This window comes from Astyanax mexicanus, chromosome 17 (genome assembly GCF_023375975.1).
Source record: "Astyanax mexicanus isolate ESR-SI-001 chromosome 17, AstMex3_surface, whole genome shotgun sequence".
Taxonomy (NCBI): Eukaryota; Metazoa; Chordata; class Actinopteri; order Characiformes; family Acestrorhamphidae; genus Astyanax; species Astyanax mexicanus.
In genome coordinates, this window is record NC_064424.1 from 11,580,336 (window position 1) to 11,593,050 (window position 12,715).

General features: G+C 40.0%; 2 protein-coding genes across 9 annotated transcripts in view; both read left to right on the forward strand.

The window, feature by feature from the left end:
- rasgrp2 (RAS guanyl releasing protein 2 (calcium and DAG-regulated)) overlaps positions 1 to 12,715 on the forward strand; it is a 494,831-nt gene that overhangs the window by 341,289 nt on the left and 140,827 nt on the right. The gene's annotated exons all lie outside the window — the stretch shown is intronic.
- nrg2a (neuregulin 2a) overlaps positions 1 to 12,715 on the forward strand; it is a 189,330-nt gene that overhangs the window by 151,513 nt on the left and 25,102 nt on the right. For 4 of the 6 annotated variants that reach the window (XM_049466482.1, XM_022676102.2, XM_049466486.1 and 1 more), the window contains exon 5: positions 6,163 to 6,221. In XM_049466482.1, the coding sequence (XP_049322439.1) occupies positions 6,163 to 6,221 (59 nt within the window). Of the gene's footprint in view, positions 1 to 5,744; positions 5,822 to 6,162; positions 6,222 to 12,715 lie in introns of all 6 variants that reach the window. The other 2 variants (XM_049466483.1, XM_049466485.1) reach the window with 1 other exon arrangement.

Consider the following 12,715-nt stretch of genomic DNA (forward strand, 5'->3'; position numbering starts at 1 on the left):
TGTGGAAAAAGGATTGAGGAATGGGCAGTGAATGGGATCAGAGGGTAAAGAGAGATTTCCATTCTTTAATTTCCATCCTGATTATTTTCTGAATTAGTACAGAAACTATTCTACATATTAGTCCTTTAAATTGGAAAAGAGCTTTTGCATCATTCTGTATTGTCCTTTGGGTTTTTTTATATTGCTCTTCTGTTTCAAAAGTGGTTATTAAATCAATCAATCAATCAATTAATTAACCTTTATTTCACTCTGAAAAACATTGAGGGTGACCCTTATTTACAACATTGCCGAGCATTTACAGCATCAAAGGGATTGAAAACAGATGCCGAGATATTTATATTCGCTGACTTGTTCGATGCTGGAACCTGTCAGGATAGTAATAGTTATTTGAAAATGTGTATAACAGCATGAATTTGGTTTTATTGGCGTTTAAACAAACTTGAGTTTTAATAGAGCAGTCTGTAGAGTGTTAAAAGAGCCTTAAAGTTTTTTTTTTAATGCAGCTTATGCAGAATCTGCTGAGCAGTATAAGATTGAATCATCTGCGTAAAGGTAATTTGCAGGGTGCTTTCACACCTGCATCGTTTGGCCCGGACTATCGGACTTTACAATTTGGTCCAAACCAAAGTAGCAGGTGTGAAAGGGGCCGCGATCCACGGTCCGGACCAAAGGACCAGATTTTGGTTCGACCAAGAGAGGTGGTCTCGGTCCGGATCTTCTGAACCATGGTCCGGTTCTCCTGCAGTGTGAAAGCACTTTTCTGGATAGTTCGAAATTTCGGACCAATTACAGGAAGCTGAGCAGGCGTTCCTCAGCAACAGCAGCAGAAGAAGAAAAATAACCAACTACTGACTGCAGCCTGCGGGAAGGCGGAGTTGGACGTCCAGCGCGTCCAACACAGTATTTAAGCCGGACGATGCGGCACATTATATTTAAAGTCCGCTAACTGCCCTGTACATTGTTTACCTCCGTTCAGAGGCGGAGCTAAGACATGATGCTGACAAAGTGGGCGGGACTGGACTGCATGACGCTAACAAAATGGGCGGAGCTGGACGCAGTGGACATCCAACTCTGCCTTCCTGCAGGCTGCAGTCAGTACCCTCTCAAAATAACCGGAAAAGCAGGAAAAATGAGCCGTGGATACAGCCGCTTGAGGACAAGCACGTTCGTTTGGCGAAGTTGAACTAACCTACTGTACTGTACTGAGTACTGTGCCTGAAGTTGCTGCTGCTGGTATAAAAACCACAATAGCAGCACTACTATGGAGACGAAATTAATCTGTTCATTCATTTTATCCTTATCCTGGAAAGGCTTTCCACCGAACGAACCACCCGCTGAAATGTCAACACGCCAAAGTCAGACACATGTCCTTCTAAAACCAATCAGCATCAAGGTTAAGGAAAACGCATCGATACGTAAGTGATGATGAAAGGATGTAGGAGTATCACACAAAGGTCTTTGGTGCGCTCCTTAAATTGCAGTGTGAAAACAAAAATAAGCCGACCAAATATATACAATGTAGCAAACACTGGTCCAGACTTTTAGGTGTGAAAGCACGCTAAGGTAGCGGCAGCAAGATCATTGATAAAAATATTAAATAAATTGGACCTAGGATTGAGTCCTGTGGGACTGGAGTTCTTCTATGGCATTTTTAGCACCTTTATATTTAAGAGTGTGGGGAAAGCAAGCAGTGTAAAGCATGCATCAGAACAGAGACAGCCAAGAACTTTCCAGGCCGTTGATGAGGTGAATAAGTGTCCTCATAAAGATCAACAGACCGTCCAATGAACAGTGAACTCCTGCCGAAGCCTGGGCTTGGAGCATCTACACAGGGCCAGGATTCTCTCTAAACAAACTCCAGACTTCACCTTGCTCCTGTAACCCACTAGGGACGAGGAGGATAACATGCTAGACCTTGGGACAATAGAGTGTTTACACAGACACAATGTAGAGAGGGCTGCATCCAGACAGCCAGGCATTCAAAGAAAGGGCCTGACCCTCATTCAGTGTTGAAGAGAAGAATGTTCTGGTGGGAGTTGAATGTGGAGAGCCGGGTCAGCATCTCAGAGGCGCTGCTGGGCTGCTGGTCTGATGGAGAAACACACGTGTGCACACATGTTGGTTCTCTCATCTGGTGTGCTTTAAGAGGATTACATTGTTTCCATGACCTCTGGTCCTCTCAGGCACATACCTGTTACTTAAACCATGTCTACATTGCGGAGGGGGAGTGATACCATCACGGCTTGCTCTCCTACGTCAAATTACTCACCTCCTCTGTGCAGAGTGTGTGTGTGTGTGTGTGTGGTTCTTGCAGTGTATCCTAAGTTCAGAACTAAAGAATTAAGAACACTGGGCAGCCTTGAATAGATAAGGACAGAACCAGCTCTTCGTGTGCCAGGCTGTGACATGGCTCTAGAGTATCGCTTCCCTGTTTTAATCCTAGAGTACCTTAATTCAGTTGATTCAGTTGATTCAGCTGCATCAGTGGGAAATGTGCCATTTCTAAAAAAAAAATGTGCCTGTAGGTTAAATATCATTTTGTATATATATAAGGTAGCCCCTTGCTAAATTTTTCTATTGCGAAGATTTTCTAAGCCGGAACTAATTTTATTATATTTTGACCTATTAAACCTATTTTACTTTTAAGTTGGAAGTGCAACATTTTGTGATGTGCACTTATTTTTTTGCATTGTAAATCTTAATACATAAATGAAATATGTATGACATTTCAAGGTATTGGGTTTGAATTTCTGCATTTAAAAAAAATGTGTTGACATTGATATCAGCACCTGCTTATACAGTACTAGTCAAAAGTTTGGACTCTTGAAGCTTCTCATTCAATGTCTTTCTTTATTTCTTTTTTTCAATTTAATTTTCTACATTGTAGATTAAAATTAACAACATGATAAAAAATTTGGAGTTACATACTGAACAAAAAAAAATAGTTGTTTACCACAATCCCCTGATCTAAACCTGATGAACTGAGAGGGTGATTTGAGGTGATTTAATTGGGATGAGCTGGAGCTTCACAGCGTGAAAGAACAGCAGCAACTATTGTTCAGCACCTCCAGGAACTCCTTCCTTCAAGACGCTGAGAAAACTATTCCAGGTGACTCTCCTTCATGAAGACACTGAGATTAAAATACCAAGAGTGTGCAGATCTGTCCTCAAAAATAAATGAAAAAAAATACATATTCTGGTTTGGTTATTTGGTTATTTTTTGTGTTCATGTATAGCTTTAATATAGTCTTCTATAATAAATTTAGATTGTAAAAAAAAACATAAAAAGAAAGAAAACACATTGAATGAGAAGAGGTTTGTGCAAACTTTTGACTGGTACTGTATGTACGTATGTATGAGAAAATTTGATCAGATATCAGCCTAAAATTCCTGCATCAGTGCATCCCTACCTGATTCTGCATAATTATAATGTAGTATTTGCTAAATGCTAAATTTCTAAAGATGCTAAAACATCACCTCAACTCAAAAAGAGCTTGAGAATGAATTCTATAGTTGGATCAGGTGAGTTAGAGCAATGGAAAAGGCAGAAATATACAGAGCAGAGCAGGGGTACTTCAGGAACAAGGCTGCTTTAGAACAGCTGAGGAACGCGCTGTAGGTCTCATCCTCGGCTCTTTTATCATCTCATAAAGTCTTGGACCATTTGAAGTCTTTGCATGTGGGTCCCGTGAGCCGTATCACGTGTTAATCCCTCACATCTCACTTCAAATGGTCCTGAGCGTGCCCCTTGAGGTGCGGGGCACGAGTAACAAGGTCCTGGGAGAGGGTTGCTGAACGGTAAGTGGAGCTGCAGACTCCTCCGGCCCTCGGGCTCCTCCAGCTACGAGAGGAGGAGGTGCAGCAGAGCTCCTGGTGATGAGAGATAATGTGACCGTTCTGTGTTTGTCCTGCAGATTGGGTGGAGTGAGGGGGGGGGGGGGTGGGGGGGGGGCGTGGGTTTGGTGGTAAGGCGACGTTCATCACCGGCAGCTGACTGTGGCTGCACTGACAGAGTTAACGGAATTAGCACTGTGAAAACATTAGCCCCATAATGCTCATTATGCCCTGATGAGCGCTAATTTGTTTACTGGAATAACATGAATAAGCATAATTGGCCATCAAAGCTGTGAATGAAACTCCTGTATCGCGTCCTGTATGAGACATGGCTGCGCTGTGCCTCAGCTTTAGCCTGCCTCACTCTGATTCTGTGCACTGCGGGGACGGAAATGACGTTTGAGCTTCGGCTGGATGTGGAAACTTACACAGATATATGGATACGGATATGTTTGGAAATGTGGTGATTTTTGTTCAATAAATATATTTCTCTAAGTAATAATTACAGATATAAAGTGTTGTACATGAATTTTGTACAGTGTTGTACAGTACTGTTCTGCTGCGCTGTCAGTTAGCATTAGCATGATTAGCGATTAGCTGCCATTGTGCTCAGAAGCACACATGGACAAAAAAAAAACAATCAAAAATGGATACATTTTTATTCATATAAAAATATTGTTTATTAATAATGTTTATTTTATTTAATTAATCTTAACCAACATTATCATTATCATTAGCCAACTTGCTGGATTAGTTTATATTTAATAATTATCTAATAATAGACTAATTAAAGATTATATCACGTTATCTTAAAGATTAAATATATATATTTATATTTTTTTGTGATATTGATTCAAGTTGTGAATAGCATTGCAAAGTATTTTGGCTAATTCATATCCCTTTGGAATTTTAATGTTTTGTATTCTAAACAGTTTTGAGATACAGATCTTGGAAAAAAAAGAAAGGATTTTGAATTCCATACTGCAACACTGATGCACATATTTTTTGTCCAGAAATAGAAAGCAAAAAATAACTAATTAAATAAATAAATAAAGTAAGACACACTTCACATAATGTCAAAGTAAACAGAATACATGAGAGAAATCAATTTTTATAAAAATGCCAAATTAGGTTTTTATAAAAAGGTATTAGGTGTTTAGGTACTTCTTTGGCGTATTGCTACCTTGGCAACAAAAAACACAGGTGCGCCACTGACAGACTTAACCATGACATTAGTCAGATGTCCATATCTATCCATTAGTCAGATGTATCATATCTAATAAAATAACACTGCTGTTCCCGTAAAAATGACCTGCTTGCGCACCTTCACATAGTCAACATGTAGATTATTATCCTTTGCTGAGAAGCAAAGCAGAAGCACTGCACCTTTAAAATCGCTACAGATCGCTAAAATAGGGCCCAATGTGTGTAATTAAGTGTCAAGTCAAAGACAGATAAAATGATGCTTAATTGAAAAAAATAAAATGTGAGCAATTTACAAGAAATCTTATTAAAACATGATATACTAATATACTATATAATAAATTGATTTAAAGAAGATCTCATATGGTGTGCGCTTAATTTTCGTCCCCACAGTGAAAATGAGTCCCAGACTGCTGGGAGCTTCACAGTGGAGCTCTGCAGCTACTGTGACTTTATTAAGGGGGAAATTTCAGCCATATCACACCTGTTACATTCTGCATGTTTTACCATGTGTATTAAAGAAAGAAATGATAGCTAACAGATTGATTCTGTGTTGGATAAACCTCTGACCCACTTCAGAGTGTAGAGACAATACTGCCAGTGTGGGAGAGCAGAAAAGAGCCAAAGTGTATGTATCATTTGTATGAGTGTGTATGTGTTGTGTTCTTTTTGTCATCTTGTCCCCATCTCCCTCTCCTTCCTCCCAGATGTCCGCCTGGATACTTCGGGCCCCGGTGCTTGCAGCCAGAGCCCCTGCGGCTGCGCATGCCCAAACCTAGTGAAAGTATGTTGAAATGAGAAGCTCTGCTTCACACAGAGGAGCGGTGTCTCACTGGTACCACTGCTGGTCCTCCTCCTCCTCCTCTTCCTGCTCTTCTGGGTCTTCTTGGCTAGGGACAGATGCAGTCAGTGGAACCACCAGTGGGACACCCCCGCCTCTGCTGTCCATTGTGCTACTCTTGTTCTAATTTCATGTTTTCTCTCTCTTTCTCTCTCTTTTTTCTCCCTGTCCCTCCTTTTTTTTGGGTTTCCCTTCTCTTCCCACTCTTTCCATCACCCTTTTCTTCTTCTTCTTTCTTTTCCTTCTTTCTTCTTCCTTTCTATGGTTTTGTTTCCTTTCACTAGGTGTCCAAATGACTTTACTGGCGATCGCTGTCAAACCTACGTTATGGCCAGTTTCTACCGTATGTCCATTTCTTCTTCTGTCTGTCTGTCTGTCCGTCAGTCTTTCTGTGTTGCATGCTGGAGCTAAAGAGCTGGTTTGAGGATTGTTGGTTTGAAGCTCCTTGTTGATGTGGACGTGCTACTCTGCTACTTCTAATTCTTCTAACAAGCTCGAATCAGTATGTCGCCTCATTCGATTACGGATTCCATCCATCCCCCATTTACTCATACTTTACCATATACTTAAGCATTTTGTCTAAGCTAAAACATAAATCCGACCGTATCATTGGTTAACATCATAGATCATATGCATGGTCCCTGATAAGACTGCATGCGTTTCCAAGTCCAAGTGAATCCGCTACGTTCATGCTAGATCATTAGATACTAGATGCATCCATCTGATGTACTGTATGCAGCGCCGGACATCAGAAATGTGTAACAAGTTGTACCATTGCACTGTCTGAAAATACTGTATATATATTTAAACAAATAACAAATCCATACTAACTGCAAATGTGATAAAAAAAACGTAATGAAAACAATTTAATACAATTTAATTTTACTTACTGAACAGCATTTGATATTTAACACTGTTTTTAGTTTTGATTTAATCAGTTTGTTAATATTAACCCTTACCTAATCTAAATGCCTTGGTTTTATTAACATTACTTCATTAACAGAGCATTAATAAATAGTTCAATTATTTAATGCTCACAAACACAGATACACATACAGGTAGGCCATGAGAGAGTAAGTTTTTTTGTTTGTTTGTTTTTTTCCAGTACATAGTTGAGTTTTTCTGAATTGCTTCCCCCCCCCAACCCCCCCCCCCCCCCCCTAAAAGTTATTTTTATTCATTCCTTTTTTTGCTTACCTATTGTGTTAGACTGTGTTTAGATTTCCACATACAGTAGATTAGATCTTCCCCTGATTGGAATAACTCAGTACACTTATTCAGTATAACTAAATTTTATAGATTTACCCAATCTTAGAATACCAAAAAAAGGACTTTCAGGTGTGACAATTGCTCCCTATGTGTTGAGATTTGTGGTGAAAAAAGGCCAGGCGGTTTGCTTTTGCTGTTTTTTGCAGCTGCCCCAAGAGATGTGTGGGTATGAGAAAGAAGAACGTGGCGCTAATGCGTAAAAAAAAAAAAATGCATGAATTCTGATTTGACTGTTCATATTCATGTGCGTACGTCCATGGCTCAAAAATGGATTTTAATTTAAGACCACATATGAAAGTGGCTTACATTACATATTCTTAGTTTAGAAATCTGAAGATAAAGGTGGTGGACTGGCTGAAAATGTCAAATATGTCTCTAGACCTAAACCCAATTGAGCACCTTTGGGCCATCCTCAAACAGAATGAGCGCCTGGTAATGTTAACATAGCCTTAGAGACCTTGCGCTCCTGCTGTTTGAGTATGCCCCAAGAGGATGCACAATTGGGTTTAAGTCTAGAGACATATTCGGCCAGTCTATCATCTTTGTCTTCAACCTCCTCAACTATGAATATGTTAGGAGAACTACATGAATTACACTAAGTTGAGTTAACAACAAAAACAAAAAAAACACTCTGAAATCAGTTACTTTGTTTGGCCTGACTTTATTATTTACTTATTTATTTTACATTTTATCTATAAAACAACTAAAACATTATACAACCATGTTATACAACCACAGATGTTTAAATGTGTATGGCTGAAGCTCTCTACACACAAACCACACATGATCACACACAGTTCAATAGAATACCTGCCGCCTCAAGTTCAGACATGAGCGCTGGACAGGGACGCTCTCGTCATTAGCTTGAGCAAATATGCCTGTGTTGTTACTGTCATCCCACCTATGCACAAAGAAATTCATAGACGTGTGTCTAATTGGCGCTAATTGGGCATGATCCATAGAGAAAAGATTTTTTTGCAGTTGGAAATTGCATTTGAAATGATCGTGACAGGTCTTTTTTTTTACGCTCGCAAACCATAACCACTGAGTAATAGCTTAGACAAGACTCTATGCTGCCATTGGTCAGAAAAGAGTGAATGGAGCTCCAGTGACTCCAATGTCTGGAGTCATGTGTCTGGAGCCCAGACTAGATGGATCTAATCATGCGAATCAGGGATTTTAAACAAAGCTTTAGCATCTAAATCCAAACTAATTTACACACAGTACATCATTGTTGTTTGCTTCAGGGAAATATTTTTTTGACCCAACCCCCCCTCAAGGCCCTGGCCCCTGTTGTTCCTAGAGCCTCCCCTTAATTATTCTGGTGTGAAGAACCTCTCCTCATCCCTGGGGTAACACGATTTACACCCGCTACATGCTGACATCCCTACCGTACATGTCCATCAACTGTAGAATTACACCCAGATTAAGGGGAGGTAAGGAAAAAAGCTTGGGTCTGACAGTTTGTGGCCCTGGGCTATTGGCTCCTACCTATGGCCGCCCTTCTGACTGAACCAGGCCTTTGTGCTCCCGTCAGCGTTGCTATGCTGGCACTGTTTACGCTTCAACATGACCCCTGTGTTAACACATGTTTATTTGCGAAAGGACAGCAGATAAATCACCGCCAGGATCGGATGTAAACAAAAATCCCGCGGAGGACGCGGAGCTTACGGAGATGAACGCGCTTTAGAATAGATTTCCTCTCTAAATAAAGGAATAAAGGAGTCATAATTTATGAGATGTTGTTAAGGAAGCGCTGGAAATGGCACACAGCGAAAAGTATAATTTGACACGGGGCCTATTAACGTGTCATGTTATGTCATGACGCGGGATTTATCACTGCCGAATGGTTACCTTTGTTCAGGTCACCTATCAAGTCCTTGCACGTCAGAGCTGCGTGGTTTGTTAGTGCTTGCTCTGTCAACAGCCTGGTTTTCCCTCTGCGTGCCGTAGAGCTCTTAGGTTTGGGAGGTCTGGAGACGGAGGATCTTCCAACACGCAGGACACCCACACGTGAAAAGTGCTGAGACAGTGCACACGCAGCTTCAGCTAAGGGTCCAGAGTAGGGGGTGTCTCATAACATCATATCATGACACAGTAATATCTTGATAATTCAGTAGTATTCTCTCTTGACAGCAGTCTATTTATTTGGACATGATCACTGAGAAGCTGTTTATACAGGATTTGCAGTTAAACAATACCAGGCAATAGTTTGGATATACAGCTCTGGGGAAAAAAATAAGAGACCACTTAAAAATTATTAGTTTCCTTGATTTTACCAAATTGATTTTACCAAATTGATTTTACCAAAACTTCTGGAATATAATCAAGAGGAAAGATAGATGACCACAAGCCATCAAACCAAAGCTGAACTGCATAAATTATTGTACCAGGAGGGCCATAAAGTTATCCAAAAAAAGCAATGTGTAAGAGCAACGTGTAAGGTGGAGGAGAACATGTCAGGGTTATTCCACCAAATATTGATTTCTGAACTCTTAAATCTTACATTTTAAATCTTTTTTTTTTTAATTTTGGAATTTGAGAGAAATGTTGTCTTTAGTTTATAGAATAAAACAACAATGTTAATTTCATTCAAACTGATTTTACTCAAGTGAAACTGATTCAGAAACTGAAGTGGTCTCTTAATTTTTTTTCCATAGCTGTATATATATATATATATATATATATATATATATATATATATATATATATATATATATATACAGTATATATAAATATATATATATATATATATATATATATATATATATATATATATATGGACATTTATGGAAATATAGAACAAATCGCTTCGCATTTAACATTTAATTGCCTGAAATTTACAGAACAGGAGGAAAGGGGAATTATAAAGTGTATATATAAGTATTTAGAGAAACTACAGTCATTATGTAATTATGAAACAAATGATATAAAGCGCTCTTGTATGCTCAGTGACTCTGACTGCACTGTGTTTTTTTAAAGTTTATGAAAAGTTATATTAAGTTATATTAAAATGAAAGTAAAAGTAAAGCATTTAAATCAAGCTCTCAGAATATGTGATATATAGCATTAATTACTATGGAATTAAACGTATAACTATTCTATTATCACACAATGGATTAAATAATAGCTTTTCAAAGGCTGTTCTAACTGAAAGTGAATTATTAAGTGAATGGGTTTAAATATAGCCTAGCTTCCTGGCTTAATAGAGCTTCATGCCAGCGGGAGCAGTGTGAGGAGAGAGGGCCTGTGGCAGCGGCAGGGAGGAGGAGGAGGAGGACGACGACGACGGAAAATAAGCGCGTCCTCCGTCTCTGTGTGAGATCTGACTAATGAAACCGAATACACGCAGCCGATCAGACATGATGTCACTTCCATGTGGAAGGCCCATCTGCATGTCTTATTCTTCAGTGGCTGTGCAGATGGTTCTGCGGGGGGAAGGCGAGAGCCGACACACACCCTGAATTCCGGATCTTCTGCCACTTCTCGGCACCGCTGACAAGGTCCTTTACGCCTGCCTGCCAATTAGAGTCATATCTCCACATTAAAAGTCCCGGGAAGGAGACAGGCCTGACACGGCTGTGTGGAAGCGTAAATGGCCTGCAGTTTTCGCCGAGCCCTCGGGGAGACAGCAGTCTCAGATATGCGGAAACACATGTAGTTAGATTGAGGAGGAGACGGCTACCGGTCCGCAGATCACCCTCAGACGTTCGGGCCTCAGACTCAGTCAGCCAGGACCGTGGAAAAGCATGTTGTCATGACAACGGCGGAGATTTGCCGCAGCTCGTGTTCAGCGCGTGAAGCTGTCCGGAGAAAGGCTTTGGCCCCGGCCCTGCAGCTCATCCACTTCTTCTCCAGCCGTCCAGCTCTCCAGTGGGACTGGATCGTTATAATGGACGTTTTAGTGTTTTTGCGTTCCAAATGGGTCATGTTGAAATCACTCCACTATTGCAGACTGATTATGATTTGTGGCTCCATCTGCAGTATTGGAACATCTCTACAATGGATCATCAGCGGTTTTGGAATCAATTAGTGTAATATAATATGATATAATATAAAGTGAAGGACATGGTGTACCTTAAAGTGGACATGCTCACAAGTTGTGTAGTGTGTGTGAAAAGGTCTATGAGTTCTTTGCAGAAAAAATCACCAGCTCAATTCTTGCCACTTTCAGTCTCTTTCAGAATGAGCCGTTTAAGGGCTCCGTCACTTTAATGCAAATAAGCTGTTGCTGGCCACGCCCCATGAGCGTTTGCCATGTTGGTGAAGCAAGCTAGTTCATGATTAACTGCGATAGAAGCACAACATTCATTATATGAAAGTACTTACACTTACATCTCTTACATGCCACAGACAGTAGGTACTAGAGGTGGAACGATCAGTGTTTTTGATCACCAATAGTCTTTTAGCTTAATGGATTAATCACTTATACAGATCTTGGGCGTGGCCTAATGGCACATTAATGCAAAGCAAACCTGGTGCAGATTCCCTTATTTATAAACTTATGAGCTGACTAATAAATATAAGCACTTTACACACAAACATACATATTTCAGGAGGGATATATCTGAAAATTGTTTTATTTTTATAATTATATTTTTATTTATTTAGACGCCAATACCGCAGGTATCCCAACATCGGCTGACAAAAAAAAGGGTCACACACTCTAATATTTTGTTGGACCGCCTTTAGCTTTGACTGCAGCTTTACGCATTCACTGTGGCATTGTTTCGATAAGCTTCTGCAATGTCACAAGATTTATTTCAATCCAGTGTTGCATTAATTTTTCACTAAGATCTTGCAGCAGCATTGATGATGGTAGAGTCTGACCACTGCACAAAGTCTTCTCCAACACATCCCAAAGATTCTCAATGAGGTTAAGATCTGGTGACACTTTGTGGTGAACTCTCTCAATCCATGTGTGAAATTGGTGATCTCATGCTTCCTGAATCTCTCTTTCACAACTCCATTTGCCCGTGTCATCAGGGAAGAAAAAATCCATTGATATCCAGGAATAACCTGGTCTATATTCAGTATATTCAGGTAGTCAGCTGACCTCATTCTTTCAGCACATACTGTTGCTGAACCTAAACCTGCAGACCAACTGCAGCATCAACCCCAGACCATTTACTTACTTAAATCCAGGTGGCGACTTTTTTTTTTTTTTTTTTTAGCCAGGCAGTGTATATAACTAATTTACTAATTTACCTGTCGGGATGTATTTGTCTCCTTTCATCACAGTCACTGGCTTTATTGATATAATGTAATTTATATAGATTATAGGCGAGAGAAAGGTTTAACTTTTAAGCTTATACATTCACACGGCAAAAGTCATGGGATGGCAGTATGCACAGTAAGTTGCTCATGAAGTGTAACCTCACATCTCTAGAAGTTGTGTGGTGTTATCTTGTGAGGGAGGCTGAATGATGGCTTGAATTGTCAGGGTTTGAGTGAAGCCTGATAACGGGTGCTAGATGGGTAGAACATTGTATTTCTGAAGTTGTGCAGTTACCAAGGCATTATCATCTGCAGTAGACAGTGCAGTAGGTAGTAATGATCGTGTCTGGC